The 23,953-nt window shown below is 33.6% G+C and overlaps 1 protein-coding gene across 1 annotated transcript in view; it reads left to right on the plus strand.

Annotated features, from left to right (window-relative positions):
- Nucleotides 1–2,101: 2,101 nt before the first annotated feature.
- slit1b (slit homolog 1b (Drosophila)) overlaps nt 2,102–23,953 on the plus strand; it is a 69,824-nt gene continuing 47,972 nt past the window's right edge. Inside the window, exons 1-4 of the mRNA XM_065259414.2 lie at nt 2,102–2,786; nt 18,637–18,708; nt 22,465–22,536; nt 23,484–23,555. Of these exons, the coding sequence (XP_065115486.1) occupies nt 2,617–2,786; nt 18,637–18,708; nt 22,465–22,536; nt 23,484–23,555 (386 nt within the window). The 5' untranslated portion in view covers nt 2,102–2,616. The remainder of the gene's footprint in view (nt 2,787–18,636; nt 18,709–22,464; nt 22,537–23,483; nt 23,556–23,953) is intronic.

A 23,953-nucleotide genomic window follows, 5' to 3' on the forward strand; every position in this document is an offset into this window, starting at 1 on the left:
ATATCTATTTATATATTTTGTTAATTTGTACTTTGAATTTGAGGTGTGAGCAATCTATTTTTTCTTTAGGTATCCTATATGTGCAATCCAAGTGACTAAATGGATTAATTAATCGAATTATGATATAATTATTTTGTCAGTGGTTCTCAAAAATGTTCTGACATGTGGCCTCACTTCGTGTACATTGCATCCCTTCATGAATTTTAAATGAAAATAAAACATTATAAAACTTAAAATTTGAATCAAACAAAACATATTATGATTTAAGAAAAATGTATGTATTTTATAAAATGTGATAAAACTGGTGCCCCTCTATATCATAATGGTGAAATTTTCTAACTTGTGTATTATTTTCACTATTAGTTTTGTAAATGTACATCTTATAAAAAAAAGTGTATACACATTTTCATACACAAGGTTGTGTTTTTCATTTTTATGTCTACTGCTTGTACCAATATGTTTTTATTGTAATACTGCAATGCAACAATGCAAAACTGTAAAATAAATTTGGATTAAATAAAATAAAAATGTCTCTAATTCTAGTATACCGTACTTACATATAAATAATATATTTATGCATAACACGTCTTCAGACTCTGAATTAAAGGGGACTTTTAACAAGAATTAGTTAAGATGTCAAATAAATCTTTGGTGTCTCCAGAGTACATATGTGAAGTTCTAGCTCAGAATACCGTATAGATAATTTATTATAGCATGTTAAAATTTCCACTTTGTAGGTGTGAGCAAAAATCTGCCATTTTTGGGTGTGTTCTTTTAAATGCAAATGAGCTGAACACTGATGCCAGTGCCGTGGTTGGATAGTGCAGATTATGGGGATGTATTATCTCCTTCTGACATCACAAGGGGAGCCAAATTTCATTTACCTGTTTGTTCACATGCTTACAGAGAATGGTTTACCAAAACTAATTTACTAGATTTTTTACATTTTCTAGGTCGATTAAAGCCCTGGGGACCCAATTTTAGCACTTAAACATGGAAAAAGTCAGATTTTCATGATATGTCCCCTTTAAGAAATGAAAAATCTGTTCTGTGTAAACTGCAAAAAAATGATTTTCAAGAAAAACATGTCTTAAGGGGATCTTACACCGGCCGCGCAGCTCCGCGCCTAGGACAACTCGGAGGTATTGTAAACCGGAAGTGCACATTAAATAGCGAGATTCATCAGATAGCGTCTACTTCAAAATGCAAAATATACGTTAGCAGCCAATGTTAATTGTTAATGATTTGGGACAAATATGATGTTATTTAATGTTAAACTATGTGAGTGCCGCTGTGTGGCGCGACAGGGATTTGAGCAACTTCCTGAGTCACAGCTGGGCGGCGCGGACAGGCGCCACCTGGCGGCGACAGTGTGCATATACTCATAGAAAACAATGTGTTCGATTTTTTTTAGAACGGTGCTGCGCGGCACGGCCGGTGTGCGATCCCCTTTAGTATTTTTGTCTTGTTTTCAGTAAAAATATCTAAAAATTCTTACATTAAGATACTTTTTCTTGATGAGCAAAATGACCCAAGAAAATAAGTCTAGTATCAAATGTAAGTGATTTTGTGCATAAAACAAGCAAAAAAATCTGCCAATGGGGTAAGCAATTTTTTCTTGATTTTTTTCTATAATTTTGTGTTTAAGAACAATGCTTACCCCATTTATTTTTGCTTACCCCATTGGCAGATTTTTTTGCTTTTTTATGCACAAAATCACTTAAATTTGATATTTTTGGTCTAAAAACTAGACTTACTTTCTTGTGTCGTTTTGCTCATCAAGAAAAAACAACTTAATTTAGGAAATTTTAGATATTTTTTCTGAAAACAAGACAAAAATACTACGAATTTTTTATAAAATAAAAAAATAAAATCTAAATACAAACAAAAGTATAAATAAGTTCATAATAATTTTCAAACCAAACATTCTCAACATGCCCTTTAATTCTGCTAGGAATTTTAATTCTTGTTTGTGTGGATCTAAATCAAAGCTGATATGTGAGGTTAGACATTATTGTGTTTATACAGCTTCTTCTTATCCAAGTCCCCCGCCAGCACGTGAGTGTTAAAACCCCCAGAGGAGAGAGCAGGACTGTGGGCATCATCGCTCTGTCGACTGCAGGACTCCCATTACTGTGACTGAGAGAGAAGAGACGTGAGTGCTGCCTGCCCGTATATGTGTGTGTGTGTCCGTTAGAAACCGTCGGAGGGTGTAATATTGACTGGGAGGAGTCAGACACTGTGATTTGTAGATCCTTTGATGGATGATTCCTATATGTGAATGAGGGAGGACGCGTGTGGGAGATTGTACGACTCCTTCTTTCAGAGCTCTTCCCAAGAGGAAAGAAATGGAGAGGGGACTGTAAAAGCAGACTGTGGTTGAACCACAGCACAAAGACCAGAGCAAAACCAGCCGGTAGAGAAGAAAACAGCCATACAAGAGTTCACCTTAGTATTTGAAACCAGTCTGAGGCTTCAATTAAATTTACTTTTAGTTTTAATTTCTTTTATTTTGAGTGTTTTAACTTCAGCTTTCTGTGTAATAGTTTAGTTTATGTTTAGCTACTAGAGAGTAGAGGTTTAAACAAACTCTGCTTCTTGGACTCTGGTGTGGAGATGCTGGGTTGGGCTGGTTTGTGGATTTGGGGTGCACTGGGTGCCCTGGTTCTGGTGGGTCAGTCTGAAGCGTGCCCACCTCACTGTTCCTGTACGGGGACCACCGTGGACTGCCATGGACTTGCCTTCAAGAATGTGCCACGAAATATACCAAAGAACACAGAAAGACTGTGAGTATCTTGTAAAACATAAACATTTGTACTGTACTGTTTGAACTTGTTTACATTCTTTATGTTCACACTTTTGGTGTGCATGTGTATGTTTCACAGAAAGTGTGGATGGTTTAACAAGGTATTTATCACATTTTTCTGCCACATTGTCATTGGTCTTATTGCTTTTAATAGGCACCTTATGATATAGGATAATGCAAATGTTAATGTATAGACACTGAAAAACAAATGTTATATAGATGTATATTACTTGTTTTCAATAATTATTAATTATAATGTGTAGAAATTGAAAAGCAAGTGTTATAGACGTCTATAAAGGCATAAGAACCTAATTTTTTAGACACCTAGAAATGTATAGACACTGATAAACAAATGGTATGAATATCTTTAAAAACAAATGCTATAGACATCTAAATGTATAGACACTAAGAAGCAAATGTAATAGACGTCTTTAAATGTATAGAAACTGAGAAGCAAATGTTATAGACGTCTTTATATTTATAGATACTGAGAAGCAAATGTTGAAGATGTTTTATACAGTAAATGTATAGACTTTGAAAAACAAATGTTATAGATGTCTAAAAAGTTATAGACATTGAGAAGCAAATGATATAGACACTAAAAAGCAAATGTTATAGATGTCTATAAATGTATAGACACAGAGAAGCAAATGTTATAGACGTCTTTAAATGTATAGATACTGAGAAGCAAATGTTGAAGATGTTTTATACAGTAAATGTATAGACTTTGAAAAACAAATGTTATAGACGTCTAAAAAGTTTTAGACACTGAGAAGCAAATGATATAGACAAAAGCAAATGTTATAGATGTCTTTAAATGTTTAGACACTGAGAAGCAAATGTTATAGACATGTTAAAATGTACAGACACTGAGAAACAAATATAAAAGATGTCTTATGCATTAAATGTATAGACTTTGAAAAACAAATGTTATAGATGTCTATAAATGTATAGACACAGAGAAGCAAATGTTATAGACGTCTTTAAATGTATAGACACTGAGAAGCAAATGTTATAGACGTCTTTAAATGTATAGAAACTGAGAAGCAAATGTTACAGACATCTTTAAATGTATAGAAACTGAGAAGCAAAAGTTATAGACATCTTTATATATATAGACACTGAGAAGCAAATGTTGAAGATGTCTTATACATTAAATGTATAGACTTTGAAAAACAAATGTTATAGATGTCTATAATTGTATAGACACTAAGAAGCAAATGCTATAGACATCTATAAATGTATAGACACGAGAAGCAACTGTTATAGATGTATTTAAATATATAGACACTGAGAAGCAAATGTTATAGACATCTTTTTTATGTATAGACACTAAGAAGCAAATGTTATAGACGTCTTTAAATGTATGGACACTAAGAAGCAAATGTTATAGACGTCTTTAAATGTATAGACACTGAGAAGCAAATGTTATAGACGTCTTTAAATGTATAGACACTGAGAAGCAAATGTTAAAGATGTCTTTAAATGTATAGACACTAAGAAGCAAATGTTATAGACGTGACATAGACGTCTTTAAATGTTTAGACACTAAGAAGCAAATGTTATAGACATCTATAAATGTATAGACACGAGAAGCAACTGTTATAGATGTATTTAAATATATAGGCACTGAGAAGCAAATGTTGAAGATTTCTTATATATTAAATGTATAGGCTTTGAAAAACAAATGTTATAGATGTCTATAATTGTATAGACACTAAGAAGCAAATGCTATAGACATCTATAAATGTATAGACACGAGAAGCAACTGTTATAGATGTATTTAAATATATAGACACTGAGAAGCAAATGTTAAAGATGTCTTTAAATGTATAGATACTGAGAAGCAAATGTTGAAGATGTTTTATACAGTAAATGTATAGACTTTGAAAAACAAATGTTATAGACGTCTAAAAAGTTTTAGACACTGAGAAGCAAATGATATAGACAAAAGCAAATGTTATAGATGTCTTTAAATGTTTAGACACTGAGAAGCAAATGTTATAGACATGTTAAAATGTACAGACACTGAGAAACAAATATAAAAGATGTCTTATGCATTAAATGTATAGACTTTGAAAAACAAATGTTATAGATGTCTATAAATGTATAGACACAGAGAAGCAAATGTTATAGACGTCTTTAAATGTATAGACACTGAGAAGCAAATGTTATAGACGTCTTTAAATGTATAGAAACTGAGAAGCAAATGTTACAGACATCTTTAAATGTATAGAAACTGAGAAGCAAAAGTTATAGACATCTTTATATATATAGACACTGAGAAGCAAATGTTGAAGATGTCTTATACATTAAATGTATAGACTTTGAAAAACAAATGTTATAGATATCTATAATTGTATAGACACTAAGAAGCAAATGCTATAGACATCTATAAATGTATAGACACGAGAAGCAACTGTTATAGATGTATTTAAATATATAGACACTGAGAAGCAAATGTTATAGACATCTTTTTTATGTATAGACACTAAGAAGCAAATGTTATAGACGTCTTTAAATGTATGGACACTAAGAAGCAAATGTTATAGACGTCTTTAAATGTATAGACACTGAGAAGCAAATGTTATAGACGTCTTTAAATGTATAGACACTGAGAAGCAAATGTTAAAGATGTCTTTAAATGTATAGACACTAAGAAGCAAATGTTATAGACGTGACATAGACGTCTTTAAATGTTTAGACACTAAGAAGCAAATGTTATAGACATCTATAAATGTATAGACACGAGAAGCAACTGTTATAGATGTATTTAAATATATAGGCACTGAGAAGCAAATGTTGAAGATTTCTTATATATTAAATGTATAGGCTTTGAAAAACAAATGTTATAGATGTCTATAATTGTATAGACACTAAGAAGCAAATGCTATAGACATCTATAAATGTATAGACACGAGAAGCAACTGTTATAGATGTATTTAAATATATAGACACTGAGAAGCAAATGTTAAAGATGTCTTTAAATGTATGGACACTAAGAAGCAAATGTTATAGACGTCTTTAAATGTATAGACACTAAGAAGCAAATGTTATAGACGTCTTTAAATGTATAGACACTAAGAAGCAAATGTTATAGACAACTTTAAATGTATAGACTTTGAAAAACAAAAGTTATAGACGTCTTTAAATATAAAGACACTGAGAAGCAAATGTTGAAGGTGTCTTCTGCTGTAATTGATATTATTCTGCTGTAATTGATATTATATTATTACTTCTCAGTGTCTATACATTTAAAGACGTCTATAACATTTGTTTTTTAAACCCATATACATTTAATGTAGAAAACATCTTCAACATTTGCTTCTAAATGTCTATACATTTAGATGTCTATAACATTTGCTTCTCAGTGTCTATACATATAAATACGTCTATAACATTTGCTTCTCAGTTTCTATACATTTAAAGACGTCTATAACATTTGCTTCTCAATTTCTATACATTTAGATGTCTTTAACATTTGCTTCTCAGTGTCTATACATTTAAAGACGTCTATAACATTTGCCTCTCATTGTCTATACATTTAAAGACGTCTATAACATTTGCTTCTCAGTTTCTATACATTTAAAGACGTCTATAATATTTGCTTCTCATTGTCTATACATTTAAAGACGTCTATAACATTTCCTTCTCAATGTCTATAAATATAAAGATGTCTATAACATTTGCTTCTCAGATTCTATACATTTAAAGACGTCTATAACATTTCCTTCTCAATGTCTATACATTTAGATGTCTATAACATTTTCTTCTCAATGTCTATACATTTAAAGACGTCTATAACATTTGCTTCTCGTGTCTATACATTTAAAGACGTCTATAACATTTGCTTCTTAGTGTTTATACATTAAAAGACGTCTATAACATTTGGCGTGGTGATGGCGCAGTGGATAAGACACACGCCTTTGGTGTGAGAAACCCGGGTTCGAATCCACTGTGACACACCATTGTGTCCCTGAGCAAGACACTTAACCCCTAGTTGCTCCAGAGGCGTATGACCTCTGACATATATTGCAATTGTAAGTCGCTTTGGATAAAAGCGTCAGCTAAATGAATAAATGTAAATGTCTTATAGAGTAAATGTATAGACTTTGAAAAACAAATGTTATAGACATCTATAAATGTATAGACACTAAGAAACAAATGTTATAGACATCTTTAAATACAGACACTGAGAAGCAAATGTTATAGACGTCTATACATTTATAAATAACTGAGAACAAAATATAGTTGATGTCTATAAATGTATAGACCAGGGGTAGGCAACGTCGGTCCCGGACTGCCGATTTCCTGCTAAGTTTAGCTCCAGTTCTAATCAAGCACACCTGAACAAGCTTATCAAGGAAAGTTTCCAGGACTGACGTTGCCTACCCCTGGTATAGACACTGAGAAGCAAATGTTATAGACGTCTTTAAATGTATGGGCACTGAAAGCAAATGTTATAGATCAGTGGTCCTATGTTTTAAAGATGTATGTACTTAGTTAACTTTCATGTTGTGCTTAAAGATCTAAGCTTGTATGGTTCGAACCCTGCAAAGAACTTTGGAAGGAATGTGACAGGCACAAGATATGCTCTAGTAACATTTAATATCAATTACAGCAGAAAATGACTTGTACTCATGTCTGATTTAGTAAAAATGACAGTTTGTATTTATAGTCAACTTACAATGGACTTTACTAATCCTTTAGACAAGGTTTACATAGAGACTGTCTGTAGTACTTATCTTGCTTTAAACCCCTAGCATTCCTTTAAATTCGAACCAACAACCTTCCAGTTGCCATCCCAGATCTTTCAACTCATAGCACAACATAGTAGATAAAAGAGATAAGTAATCTTTTAACCCTATGAGAGCCACTTCAATAGGTTTCGTTCTCAGCAAACATGCCACATATTTGGTATTTGGGTTTTGTTTACAGCGTTGTTCTTTAAATTATGACCCCCTCGGCATCTCTGTGTATGCAGGGGTGTGTTTGTGTGTCTCGGAGGTTTGGGTGTCTCATATGTCAGTGTTCGCTGTCAAAACCATTGTTTACCCTGTGACATGGCGAATGAAACGGATACTACAGGACAATAATGTCAATTGATTTACAGGATGTAATTCCGGTTATTGCCCTCCTCAAATGCACTTTAAGACGTATCATATGTATTCTTCCTAAGGTCACTGCGCTTTAAACCAATGCCTCATATTTTAGTCAACTATACTTAAACAGGAATTAAAAGCATGACAAAAGCATGAATATACCTCAAGTGTAGTGTAGACAATATACTAGAATCAACATTTGTGTATTTAAGATTATGGCTCAGGGGTTTAATTAACAGTTTCTTCCAACCAATCAGATTTCAAAGCTCGAGTTAGACTTAAGTGTGGGGTTGGAGGGTGAAAACATTCCAATCGAAGCCAATTTTAGGTGATTTTTGGGGTTGTGGCTAGGGTGTTGTTGACACTTAAACATCCTTACCAACCTATCATCTCTCTTTAGCATGGTTAGTACAGTGACGCTTAAGGGGTTTTGGTTAGCATTGACTATACCTTTAAAATAACTTTTTTTTCAAACCTCGGTCGGTTAAAATATGGACAAATACTGTTAAGTTACAAATAAGTTGTGCTGGGTTGTTTCAAACCATAGCTGGGTCAAATATACACACTTTCAACACTCGAAAAAAATTCTAAGTTGTAATTTAACCTATGCTGGAGTTTTTTAACCCATTGTTGGGTCAAATATAAACATATCTTAATTTAACCCAACGGCTGTGTTTGTCAATTTTTAACCCAACGGTGGGTTGACAATAATACAGCATTTTTTAGAGAGTAGGTTAATTTAAACCAGCTGTTTGAATTTATATTTTACCCAACCGTGGGTTGAAAAAAATCCAGCATAGGAGTTCCCACGGGTCATTGAAAGTTTGTGAATCTGGGGGAAATAATTCAAGACCCTGGAAAGTTTTTGAAAATATACATACATAGATACAGGTCATTTAAAGTGCATGAATCTATTTTATACAAGACGTTTTTTTGTAAAAAATCCATATTATTCCCTGTGTTGTGCAGGATAATATCATGAAAATTCTAGACTTTTTAAGCATACGTGCTACACTGTTCGCTTTAAATGCTTATATCTTCTGTATGCGAATGTTGATTCATACCAAAATGCTTTTTTGCATAGTTGTGTTTGACACATGAAAATGTCTCGGGTTACGTATGTAACTGTTGTTCCCTGAGAAGGGAACAAGACGCTGCGTCTCCCTTGCCATACTTCCTGCGTCCCTAATGCCGTCTTTGGCAATATTTCAGATAGCGATATACTTCCTGGCTCCTGCGTCCCCCATGTCTTTGTCGTTAAGCCTCACCATTAGTTCAATTTGATATACACATTCAGATGCACTTACACCTGGAGGCGTCCCCAAAGTGTCACCACAGTGACGCAGCGCGAGTTTCCTCAAAAGGGAACTGTAACAATGTATCTTAAAAGGTAACACAATGTAACCTTGCTCTCACTTGAAATGTGTCCCCACATTTAGTCCTTGAATTTTAGCGTATTTAACCTGGAAAGTCCTTGAAAGATCCTTGAATTTGAAGTAAACTATAGTGTGGGGACCCTGAATAAAACATTGACAACCAATCAAATCAATTCAAATGTAAAAAGTTCATGCTTTTAAAGGAAAACACCAACATTTTCAGTATTTTATTATACCTCAACTTAGACGAATCAATACAGACCTATCTTTTTTCAATGTGGGCAGTTAATCTTTGTACAGCGTGTCGTGAATGTGTTAGCATTTAGCCTAGCCCCATTCATTCCTTAGGATCCAAACAGGGATGAATTTAGAAGCCACCAAACACTTCCATGTTTTCCCTATTTAAAGACTGTTACATGAATAGTTACACAAGTAAGTATGATGGCATAAAGTAAAACGTGGTGATTTTTTAAGTGGATAAAAAACGAGAACTATATTGTATGGTGGAAGAGCACTTAGTTTGCAGCACTTCAACCTCGGGTGCAGTAATATTGACAGAAGTTTGAGTGAGTCGTACTTGGCGAGAGGAGAAATAGTCAGGAGTGATGATGTTACTGCGCGCCGAGGTCAAAGTACTGCAAACGAAGCGCTCTTCCACCAAACAATATAGTTCTCATGTTATATCCGCTTAAAAAATCACTACGTTTTATTCAGTCCCACCATACTTACTCGTGTAAGTACTCATGTAACCGTCTTTAAATAGTGAAAACATGTAAGTGTTTGGTGGCTTCCAAATTCATCACTGTTTGGATCCTAAGGAATGAATGGGTCCAGGCTAAATGCTAACACATTCACGATGTGCTGTACAAAGATTAAGTGCACGCATTGAAAAAAGATAAGTATGTATTTATTTGTCTAATTTGAGGTAAGAACATAGTAAAATATTGAAAAACAGTGGTGTTTTCCTTTAAAGTGTAAAAATAAACATAACATTATTACCCAATTGTGTAGTAGATGCTAACATACAGGTAGGCCTAGTTTTAATAGTTATCGTTCCTGGTGTGAATGGACCTTAACCCAAACGTTTTCAGCTCCAACAACAGATGTTGATCTAAAAGCGCATGCTTCAACGAACAATACAAAGACGTTTATGTAGGGTTCAATGTGTCGAACCTATTGTTGAACAATTAGGAGTGAAAGCAGTATTGATAACAGCCAGTAGTTCTGTCGCTCCCTAGGCGATGTGCAGTGAAGAGAGTCATTTATCACAGAGACTGCACTAGCCAAATAATATCAGCTATCGTCCCTTGAGCTTTGGTCCTGCAGCGGTAAAGAATTAAGTTGTGGAGGCGCCGTTATTTGAGTTGACCGGGTGGAGGCGGGGGGGTCGTGGATGAGGGCAAAAGGCTGCGGGTTGAGGTATAACTGTTCCTAATACTGGACCAGCAAGCTGCCGTTTCGTTTTATATATCAGGCTAAATTAAATAAAGGTGGTTGTTATTAAATGAATCGATTGATTAGATCACATGGAAGTTTCTGGTATGGTATCTCATGTCACAAGAGTCCAATTTATATCTGGCTCTCGCAAGAGGTAATAAGAGGTCGAGTTGATTGTACTTGGTTGGACTAAAGGTTGCTTGTAGAACCTTAAATTTTGAAACATTATGAAATTTGGCAAACTCATAAGGGAGAATCTCAACATCCTATGTGGGAAATCACATACACATACACTGTAAAAAAATCCATAGAAATTACAATGTAATTGCAGCTGGGTTGCCGGTAATTTACCGTAAATTTAAATTTATGTTATTTACTGGCAAGAGTTTGTTCAAAGTTAAATAAATTTTAAATATTTACAAGTCTTTATCTTTACAGAATAAAACTATACAATAACACCCTCATGCAAAGCATTCTGGGAACCAGAAATCATCATCAACCTTTTTCTGTTTTTTGCTTCAGATTTTGTTTCCCAGAACGTTTTGCTTGATGCTGTTTTTTTAGTTTTACTCTGTAAAGACAAAGACTTGTAAATGTTAAATGTTCATTCAACTTTGAACAAAATGTTGCCAGTAAATAACATAAATTTAAATCTACGGTAAATTACCGGCAACCCAGCTGCAATTTCTACGGATTTTTTTTACAGTGTAACGTTTTATACCAAATTAAACAAAGTCATTGACATTTATGCATTTATTCTAAAGTGCATTCAAGTTTCACTTAATATCAGTTTGTGTGATCCTGGGATTGAACCCATGTCCTTTATGTTGCTTAAACAATGCTCAAGTGATACAGAAATACATGTTTTCCTATTACACACCAGTAAAAGGCATGTTTGAACAATTTTTTTATAAAGCATACATTTTGTTTACATTGCAATATATCTGTCACAGCCATGACAGATACTATTATCACTGCTTAGATTTGTTGCTCATTTCCCGCGAGTAAACATATAACCTACTCAAAAGGTTGCATATTCAAAAAGAACAAATGTATATAATATAAAAATAAACACAGATGCTGAATGGCTGCACATGTTTGTGTACCTAATAATGACAATATTGAGTGGTTTCTGTTAATTAGAGTGAAACAAAGATAAAGAAGGGTAAGTTTGTTATTCTTTATTGATTTTAAAGTCTTCAGGGAGTCCATTTATTTTAAAATAAGAGTGTATATATTATTTGAATGTATTATCTCTCTATTATTTCTCTGCATTTACGTCTGATTTTAACCTGCATTTCATCCTGAACGTTTATTTTATTTTAATAAATGTAATTAATTTTTCTAATTAATATTTTATATTAAAGTGCCACTTTAGATCACTGAAAAAATTATTAATTCAATTTACTAAATTGTTTTAAGGTAAGTGGTTGCAATCAATTTATTTAAGCTACATTTAAACAAACGTTTTTTTTTTGTTTTGTCTTGTTTTTCTAATTTTTTATTTTGTTTAAATGTAGCTTAAATAAATTGATTGCGTCCACTTACCTAAAAAAATTGAGTAAATTGAATGAATCATTTTTTTCAGTGATGGATTATTCATATAGGCTACTTTCAGTATGTAATATTTCGATTAAGGAAGCAAACTTTTGTGCAAAGTAATAAAATGTACACTATAAAAAATTCCTTGTTGCACTTAAATCTTTAAGTTGAATCAACTTGAATTTACAATACATTTAAACTTTCTTGACTAGTTGAGGAGTTTCTATACATTACGAAAAAGTTGAATTAGCTTAAGTTATTTGACTTTTATTTGTATCATTTATAGCACACTGAAAAAATTATTCTTTCAATTTACTAATTTTTGTTTAAGGCAAGTGGTTGAAATGAATTTATTTAAGCTACATTTCACTAAAGTTTTTTTTTAAATGTAGCTTAAATAAATTGGTTGAAACCACATTATTGCATTGATTGCAACCTTTAAAAAATTGAGTAAATGGAATGAATCATTTTTTTCAGTGATGGATTATTCATATAGGCTACTTTCGGTATGTAATATTTCGGTTTAGGAAGCAAACTTTTGTGCAAAGTAATAAAATGTACACTATAAAAAAATCCTTGTTGCACTTAAATCTTTAAGTTGCATCAACTTAAATTTACAATACATTTCAACTTTCTTGACTAGTGAGGAGTTGCTATAAATTACAAAAAAAGTTGAATTAGCTTAAGTTATTTGACTTTTATTTGTATCATTTATAGCACACTGAAAAAAATATTCTTTCAATTTACTAATTTTTGTTTAAGGCAAGTGGTTGAAATGAATTTATTTAAGCTACATTTCACTAAAGTTTTTTAAAAAATGTAGCTTAATAAATTGGTTGCAACCACATTATTGCATTGATTGCAACCTTTAAAAAATTTAGTAAATTGAATGAATCATTTTTCAGTGCAACTCCTTATTACTCAAAAAAATTCAAATGAATTGTTAATTCAAGTCAAATAATCATAAACATTTAAGTGCAACAAGGAATTTTTACTGTGTGGTGTCAATAAAATAATACATTCCAGTACTTATAATAAGCAATCAAATACATTATTTAAATTATTTGAAATGACAATAAAATAATTATCAATTTCAATATTTTATTTAAAAAAAATGAGTACACCCAAACAAATGGATCAAAACGTTATGTACTCTGGCATTGAGGTGAATAAAACCAGATAATATTTGACCAAAAAATGGGTTTAAACAACCCAGCAGTGTTTTGTCCATTTTTAACCAATGCCATGGGTTAAAAATAACTCAAAATATCATTCTGTGGTTACCCGATGCTTGACTTTATAACACATTGCATTATACAGAATATGTATATACATATATCTGTGGACTTGGTTGGCTCTAAGGGATTCGTGTGAACAGCAGATGAAGAGATCAAGTGTCTTTTGTGTCCAATTTTCCAGGTTACTGGTCCTGGTGTTGGCCACAGATGCTGGACTAATTAAAGGATTAAAAGAGTTCATTGCTCTGATTGGTCACACCTGGGCTCTTTTCCACAATAGCACTATTATAGCCCGTGCCCCATGTGACACTACTGTACAAGTGTGCAAATGCATTTTCCACTACAAAGGGGGCGGCGGCTATTCGGCATTCAGCTTAAAAAAAAAAAAGAATTCAGTCCTTATTGTGTTTTTTTTTCCTGTCGGGCACTGGTGTCCAATAGACTGCACAGTAATACATTCTGTGTGGCTTAAAAAGGCCCATGGCAACACAAAAAGGACATTACACACTATACATTTTATCAGTATGTGTATTCAGTAGGATCAAACCCATGGCCTTTTGTGCTTCTAGTGCAATGCTGAACCAAATGTACATGCGCTTTGATAGCTGAGGAGACATAATGAAGTTTCAGCTTAGTCTCATCTATCTCTCAACAAATTGGAATAGGAATAAAAATAGGACAATTGTTGACCTATCGCATAAGTATATAGCTATACTTTAAATATTATGTGGATAGCTTGTCTTGTAAGATTGTAGAAATTTTTTTTTTTATATTCAAATCTCTGAGCACAGTCTGAGACATTGCTGAAATTTCTTCTGAAGCAGAGACACGGTACATTACTGTTTTCATTTTCTGGTGATATATAGAAGAGTTTTCACCAAAAAAAAAAAAACTCAATTTATTATAGATTTTTGAGATTTTCTGGTCTCATGCTATGGCTTATCTCCCTTTTTAACAATACTTGAACATAAATCTGCAGGATTTGTCACTTATTTGAGCGTAGTTTAACTTAAATCTCTAATCTTACTGTAAAATTTCCACACACACACACAAAAAAATTTCATTTATGCATTTGGTAGACGCTTTTTTGCATTACTAAATACACATTTTTTATAAGTATGTTCTCTTACTCTTTGCTGCATTACTCTCAAAACAGAAGCACAACGTAGAAACAACAGTAATGCTTAATGCTACGTACACACCAAACGCGTAGCATTGCGTTGCTCGCTCTAGATTACTCGGGGGATTTAATTTTGTGTCATGTTTGAGGCAAATAGCGCGTTTTCATGGCAATCGCACCGCCTAATTTGTGTCATTCGCATCGCCCCGCGCGAGGACGCGTCTGATCGCGTCTGATCGCGTCTTTGCATTAACTTTGTATGTAAACTACTCACACAAATCGTTGAACTTGTGTCTTGTGTGAACACACAGTTATGCTAAGTACACACCAAACGCAGGACATCGCGTTACTCACTCTAGATTACTCGGAGGATTTAACTTTGTGTCATGCTAATTTTTTCAACTTGAGCGAAGACGCGTTTGAGGCAAATAGCGCATGTTTTTGGTGCAAACACCCCACCCATATCGCGTCATTCGCATCGCCCCACGCGAGGACGCGTTTGATTGTGTCTTTGCATTGACTTTGTATGTAATCTACTTGCGAAAATCGTTGAACTTGCGTCTTGTGTGAACCCACAGTTATGCTACGTACACACCAAATGCGGGCATCGCATTACTTGCTCTAGATTACTCGCGGGATTTAACTTCGTATCATGCAAATTTTTTGCCCGAGTTGAATATTTTCAACTTGAGTGAAGATGCGTTTGAGGCGAATATCGTGTTTTTCAAGGCAAACACCCCACCTATATCGCATCATTTGCATCGCCTCACGCGAGGACGCGTTTCATTGCGTCTTTGCATTGACTTTATATGTAATCTTCTTGCAAAAATCGTTGAACTTTCGTCTTGTGTGAACCCACAGTTATGCTACGTACACACCAAAAGCGGGGCATCGCGTTTCACTCTCTAGATTCCTTGTGGGATTTAACTTCGTATCATGTAAATTTTTCACTTGAGTTTAATATTTTCAACTTGAGTGAAGATGCGTTTGAGGCGGATAGCGCGTGTTTTCGTGGCAAACGCCCCGTGAATATCGCGTCATTTGCATTGCCCCATGCAATGACGCGTTTGATTACGTCTTTGCATTGACTTTTTATGTAATCTACTTGCGCAAATCGTTGAACTCGCATCTTGTGTGAACCTATAGTTATGCTACGTACACACCAAAAGCGTGGCATCGCGTTACTCTCTCTAGATTACTTGTGGGATTTAACTTCGTATCATGCGAATTTTTCGCTCGAGTTGAATATTTTCAACTTGAGTGAAGACGCGTTTGAGGCGGATAGCGTGTCATTCGCATCGCCCCACATGAGGACGCATTTGATTGCATCTTTGCGTTGACTTTGTATGTAATCTACTCGCGCAAACCGTTGAACTCGCATCTGATGTGAACCCACAGTTAAAGATTCATTTTAAACACAATAGACACTCACAAAATATACTACACAATAGTGTTGTCAAACGCTTAATCGTATACAAAATAAAAGTTTGGGTTTTCATAATATACTGTATGTATGTGTAATTATTATGTATATAAAAAACACATAAATGTATAAATGTAAAAAAAATCAGTTTTTATATATGATATAAAATATATAACAATATAAATTAATAAATATATACACATTTAAAAGATTCTTAAATACATACATGAATGTGTTTATGTATTTATATATAATAATTACACACAGAACACACAAATATATTATGCATTTACATAACATTTTTAATTTTAAGTTAATCAACTTTTAATTTGTTTGCGATTAATCGTTTAACAGCCCTACTAAACAAATTACCAGGGTTCTTCAATTATTTTTTAACAAGGGCCAAATTCTGTCAACAATACAAAGCCAAGAGACAAAGCCCTTTATGTTATGACAACACATTTTTCTGCTGATATTATTATTGTTTTTTTCTTTCTTCTTCTTCTTAGTATTTCTAAGTATTTACAGCTGTTTTTTAATTAATAACATTAACTGAGGGCTTGTACTCTGCCACCAGTTGTGTTACCTTCTCTTTTTCTTCCCTCAGAATGTTGTGGATAATTGGCTTGTTATCCAGTTATTGATGTCATCAGTCTTACAGACCGCCATGGTCTGCATGCAAGCCCACTCGCTTTGCATTCTGGCTGTTTGGCAAAAAAGTTAATTCAGTCGGTTCAGTCTATTTTCAGCCTCCAGACTTCTCTTTATGTTGTTGCCATCAGACTACTTTCCAATGCTGATTTTATTTTATGTTTAGTGATGCTGACTTTTACTACAATTTTAGTATTAACCATCTCTCACTTGCCTAGTGTAGTTCAATTCTGTGGTTCTTTACCAAAACAAAATAATTATTATTTCCAGTTTGCATTTACACAGGAGTGCTGAACCTGAAGGCATGACAACAAGTTCACAACCTGATTGGTCAGCATTTATGATGTTTATTTTCCAACGAATTGAAATCATCCAAAACAATGCTGCAAAACAAAGAGCTCATAAAATGTTTAAAAGAGTCAAAACAGTGCCAGGAATTCCATTATATGCGCAGATAAAGATATGATCAACTTTATTCCTATAGGTTAACAAACGGTGTGATTTTTGCAACATGATCTCACGGAAAGTCGTGTTATAGTCACGAATATTTGATTCATTTATTTGTGTCCATGGCACGAAATTCAGCTGTTCTTAGTCCCTTGTGCACGAATGTCTTTTTCGTGTCACGCGCACTAATTTCTATAAATAGTTTTTCGTGTAGGTGGCACGACTTTCTTTTTTTTGTCATTTCATGTATTGTTTTGCTACCCCCCCCCCCCCCCATTTTTAAATCATTGTCGCTTGGGGTTGGATTTGGGGTTTGGGTTAGGATGTACTTTTATGTATTGTTACATGTTATTTTTCCGTTTTTAAAATTATTCTCGCCTGAAGTTGGGGTTAGAGTTGGGGTTTGTGTTAGGATGTCTTAAAATGTAAGTAATAATGAAAATAATAAATAAAATGAAACGGAAAAAAAGTTGTGCCACGGACACGAAAATATATAAAATTATATATATATATATATATATATATATATATTTATATATTATTGTTTTTTTTTTTAGATTTTTTACATTTATGTATACATACATCTTACGACCAACAAGACAAAATATAAAGGGACCAACAAAGATTAGAGAAATAATAAGATAGTAGCCTAATTCTAATAGTGACAAGAAGTCATAATAGAAAATAAAATTATAAAATAATTATTGTTTTATAATAATTAATGAATAAAAACACACTAAAATAAAATAAAATAAATAAATAAATAATAAAATGATAAAAAATACATATATAAAAAGGGTAAATAACATTTCACAGTATCCAATACACTGACCCTATTCAAATTTTACAATATTTTGCAGCCTATGCATGTGTTACGAAAATATATTTATACAAATTGTGCAAGTGACATGAAAAATACATTTGCCCCCAAGGCATGAAAAAATGCTGAATTTTGTGCCATGGACACTAATAAATTATTAACATTTTTTGTGAACACGACTTTCCCTAAGATTAGTCTGTATTTTTAGGCATTGCACTAGCATTTTTTAGGGTTATCATTTCCTGTTTTAAGTTCATTTAGATGGTTTTCGATGTCTTTGTTGCTTTCAAATTTATGTTGTACCACACTACAGTTTATTTGAAAGACTTTTCAGCCATCTTGGTCTGTTTGCTTGGTGCACACCCGGGTTTGGATAGCTCTTTTCACAATTGCTCAAATGATCGGCACTAACATAGCAATCGAACCAAAACTGCCAAGTGTGAACCCATCCTTAGACCTTCACGTTTTTTTTGTATGATTTACATTGTATGAATTTATATAAAATCTTAAAATTGTTTTTTGTGGGTTTAGGTTGCTATGTCAATAAAACATAAAATCATAATACAGTACTGTAACTGACATGCTCATTTACCCAAAAATCTGAATCCAATAAATTACAATCAGTATTTCACTTGTGATTAAGAGTGATTCTTTTTCTTCCTTTTTTTTTAAAGAGACTTGAACGCAAACAATCTGACACACATTGGAAAGGACGACTTTGCTGGACTGAAGCACCTGAGGATTTTGTGAGTTCAGTGTAAATCTCATTTATATTTCATAAAGTTATATTACATACACAGTCAGGGACGTGCACAGACATTTTGAGGGGCAGGGGCTCAAGTGAAATAAAGGGCACTTCTCATAATTATGTATATTTTTTTCTTTTTTTTAAACAAAAAGTATATATATTAACGCAATTCTGACTTCCTTTTTTTTAAATATTAAAAAAGTTAATTAATTTTTTCTTCCTTAAACTCACGCAATTGTTTAATTTTCAAAAGATGTCTACAAAATAATCAGTTCACACAGACACCATGGTCTCCTTAGTAGTCTAGGTTTATAGAGCAGCAAAGGAAGCCATTACACAATGTGCATGTTTTGAAAACATTAAATTACATTACAATAACATTAATTACAAATGTGTTAAAATGCTAAACACAAAGTTGTGACTGCTGAGTTAGCGCTACATGCCAATAAATGCCATATCATATGCTAGCGTTTAGCTGATTAGTTGTTAGTTGTTACTCAAAATGTATTTTTGTCTGATACGGGCTCAAAATATAAGGTCTGTTTACTAATGTGAGCTTCTGGCATGAGCATCAGAGCAGAGCTCAACATTATTATTCATGACCCTTTCAAATAGGGCAAAAATAGACCATTTCATTCAAATGACAAATTCTAGGGTTGTAAATGGACATGTAAAAACGTTTCTGGATAATTTTTGCACTTAATAAAGCAACATACCTTCTATGTAATTGTCAAAAAACAATTTAACATATTATGACAACACATCCTATGGCACCTTTATTCTTAGGTTTCATATTTATTAGGGTTACACATGTCAGAAACAACAAATATAGATTAGGCCTATTTTATTTGTATTTTATATTTTACTTATTTTGTGATGTCAGTGAAAATTCAGCAAGTAAAATACTGAACCATCAGATTTCTTCCCAATCTACTCCAGCACTCCAGTATAACACATTATACTTATTTAACAGCCGTTACAAAAACGCAAAAAAAAAAGCTTACTACTGTAGTTAGCAATTGTATTATTGTTTGTGCTTTATTATTTTATGAGCAGTCTGTTTAAACTACATACACTATGTTACAAGTTTGCAACTCTTCAGGTTAATATGGGATTGCCGTGGAAAACAATGTCCCTGAATCGTTATGTGTAACAACGTGTCCTATATTTTATGCATAAAACTGTTAATATAAGAATGTTTTCTTCCTCACACACTTACCGGTAGCCTGCCTGTATAATCATGCACATCACGTCTCGTTCAGGCTGAGCTTTGGCGCTTGAAGCTCGAATGATGCAGCACGAGTGTAGACAAACTAATCATAAAGCGATGTACGTTAGAGAGGCGGGACTATGGAAAGGTAAAGCCAATCATATTAGCGATGTGAATTTTGGAGGCGGGACTCATCTGTTAACCGTTTGTGTGCCACAAATAGCGCTATTTTTCTTTATATAAGAGTTTAAATCTTATTTAAATGATTCCTGAATAAATTCATGTTAAATTAAATAAGCAACAAGTAAAAAACACAAGAAACAGACAGACATCAGTTGTTATATGAATAAAGATTATATATATATTTTTTTAAAGCACCCCAGAAAAAAGGGCACTTTCTCTCCAGGAATAAAAAGGGCAGGTGCTCTAGCCCCCTTTGATGTCTATGTGTGCACGTGCCTGTACACAGTATAACAGCGAAACAAGGTTTTCTCTAAACAAATATTTTAGGTCACAGCTGGCTTTTTGGTTTCAACTTAAATTCTTCAATGCAACAAAGACAGGAAATAAATGAATACAAACAATTTCAGTAGCTTTCACAACATGATCTATAAAGGTTGATCTACGTAGCCACATGTGTAAACTTTACTTTACTAAAACTAAACTAAACAAGCTAGAAAACATTAAAGGAGACATTTCACAAGACTTTTTTAAGATGTCAAATAAATCTTTGGTGTCCACAGAGTACGTATGTGAAGTTTTATCTCAAAATATCAGATAATTTATTATAGCATAAAATTGCCATTTTGTAGGTGTGTGTTTTTGGGTGTTTCCTTTTAAATGCAAATGAGCTGATATCTGTACTAAATGGCAGTGCCGTGATTGGATAGTGCAGATTAAGGGGTGTTATTATCCCCTTCTGACATCACAAGGGGAGCCAAATTTCAATGAACTATTTTTTCACATGCTTGCAGAGAATGGTTTCCCAAAGTTAGGTTACTGGGTTGATCTTTTTCAATTTTTTAGGTTTAGAAGCACTGGGGACCCAATTATAGCACTTAAACATGGAAAAATTCCATGATATGTCCTCTTTGAGATAGTTTGAAAGCTCGCAATCCACACACAAAGAAGAAATAGCAGAGAAACAAACACAAAAAACGTATTGCACTATGTTATATCAAAAAAATATTGTAACATCATGTTTGTATATATAGGCTAAATTGACCTCTGTAAGAAATACCTTGTCAAAATTAAAAATATTTTATGTGTGTGTGAGAGAGAGAGAGAGAGAGAGAGAGAGAGAGAGAGAGAGAGAGAGAGAGAGAGAGAGAGAGAGAGAGAGAGAGAGAGAGAGAGAGAGAGAGAGAGAGAGAACAAAGAGTTTAATTGTCAGTTTGAATGTATTTTTTCATGTTTTTAACCCATAGGCAGTGTTGGGGCTAGTTACTCAAAAAAGTAATATATTACGTATTACATATTACTCTCAAAAATAGTAATGCCTTAATTTACTTTATTACTCCCTGGAGAAAGTAACTAGTTATATAACTAGTTATATTACTAGTTACATTTTTTTTCTGGACAAGAATGTTTATTTGGGCAAGCCACAGCCAAGAAAATGCTGGCTTCCTTACCCGCTACTGGACGTAGGGCACAGCGTTTGGAGAAACATTAAAGAGTGTGCACTTCACCGTCAAGTTATTTTTCTTCCGTTGAACATAATAAAATATGACTGAATCTCCACCCGTCGAAACTAGCTTTCTGTTGCTGGGAACCTTCCTCTGAAAAAGAGCTTGCCGTTGTTGACGCTTCCATTTACCCGATCTGTCTTTGAGTGTGCCGCTGCCGCTCTGTGCTGCTGGCTGCCGGGTGTCGACCAATCGGTGATGGTAAATGATACCTCGTGCCAAACTTAGACCAATCACTGTTCCATTCACGCCCTCCTCCCCTTCCCTTTTGTTCTCTGTTTTTTGTGCCTTGTGTGATGAAGGTGCTACTGGCGAATGTAACTTAAGTAACTAGCTCGGGAAAACTGTAATAATATTACCATTTTCAGACGGGTAATGCCTTACACTACTAGTTACTGAAAAAAGTAATATTATTACAGTAACTAGTTACTTTGTAACTAGTTACACCCAACACTGCCCATAGGCCACAAAACACAGCCATTATCGATGAATGTATTAATTCTTATGCATCTGAATATTCTGGTGGAGCCATAAAAAGCCACAACAAAATGAAAATTTTAGACTTCTGCTTGGAGAACAGTGCGTGACATTCAGTAATTTGTGTAAGGGAGCTTCAAATCGCATGAGTGCATTTAGTAATTTATAAATAATTAATACATATAAATTACGGTCTCATATTTTATTAATCACAATTTTATAATTGCATAATAATTTAATTAATGTATGATTATATTTACAAAATCTTTAACTTTATTTAATGCAAAATAGATTGTTTTATTGTGTCATTCATTATGACCAGGATCTTTATTGATATCAATCACTATTATACATTTATATCTATCTGTCTTCTTCTTTACAGACACCTCATGGATAATCAAATTGTTTCTATAGACAAAGGAGCATTCAGTGATCTCAAGGAGTTGGACAGATTGTAAGTTCAAAAACTTTCAATTTTACAAATTCCTTTTCTTACATTGTGATAATTCAACTCCTGTTTTGACCATATACACAAGATTTACAAGAAACTGAATGTCTTTGTCTAGCAAAGCAGATGTAAAGGGGACATTTCACAAGACTTTTTAAGATGTCAAATAAATCTTTGGTGGACCCAGTATTATAACATGTTAAAATGGCCACTTTGAGTGTGTCCTTTTAAATGCAAATGAGCTGATCTCTGTACTAAATGGCCTACCCAGTCTCACAAGGTTTCGAATTTCAACGAATTTCTGCGTTTTTTCATGATCGTATAACGAATTCCAGTTTTTGTGTACTGTTATCACGTATTGGTCACTCAACTGTTTTGTCCTATTTTCTTACCATTGTCGCTTCGGTTTAGGGTTAGATTTACATAAAATGACATCCCTACCGAAACCCGACTGTAACCCTAACGCCAGGCGACATAAAAAAATAAATCAGAAAAAAATAGTATAAACCAATGTATAAAGTGACATTCTAATGCAAGCACCAAATCTAACCCTAAACCGAAGTAACAATGGTTTAAAAATAGGAAAAAGCAGTTGAGTAACCAATACGTGATAACAGTACACAAAAACAGGAATTCATTAAATGATCACGAAAAAGCACGGAAATTCGTGATAATATCACGATAAAAGAATAAAAAACGTGACTATGACGAAATTTCATGAGACTGGGCTGAAATGGCAGTGCCGTGGTTGGATATTGCAGATTAAGGGGTGGTACTATCCCCTTCTGACATCACAAGGGGGCCAAGTGACTATACACATATTCACAGGGGACTCAGTTATAGCACTTAAACGTGAAAAAAGTTAGATTTGTATGATATGTCCCCTTTAAGATGTTCAAATTTTGTACGATTTTATTAATCCAAACTAAGTTGGTGTCCTAATGTCCCACCAGGCGTTTAAACAGAAATCGTCTCCAGCAAATCCCCGAGCTTCTGTTCCTGAAGAATCCGGCTCTCTCCAGACTGTGAGTAAATGTTTCCTTATCAGAGACTCATCAGGAAATGTTTCTTTTTTAGACAGATCCACCCATTCCCAAGATATTCACATACTCAACAGATTCAACTCGAGCATGCACTTTCAATTTTACCAATTTTTAAACATAAAATAATCAATTGGTGCATTTAAATTTAGTAAAGTAAAAAAGAATTTATTTAAAGCGGCAATCATGTGCCCTTAAATTTTGATAAATGATGGGTTGACGGCACCCATTGCCATCCATAGTATTTTATTTCCCTACTATAGAAGTCAATAGGTGCCGTCAATCCATCATTTACATTTGTGCAAGCTTTATAAATATCAAGAGTACTTTATACAGCCATGCAGTCTGATATAACAGAACCAGAAGTTTATATAACATTACAC

Source organism: Paramisgurnus dabryanus, chromosome 24 (assembly GCF_030506205.2).
Source record: "Paramisgurnus dabryanus chromosome 24, PD_genome_1.1, whole genome shotgun sequence".
NCBI lineage: Eukaryota > Metazoa > Chordata > Actinopteri > Cypriniformes > Cobitidae > Paramisgurnus > Paramisgurnus dabryanus.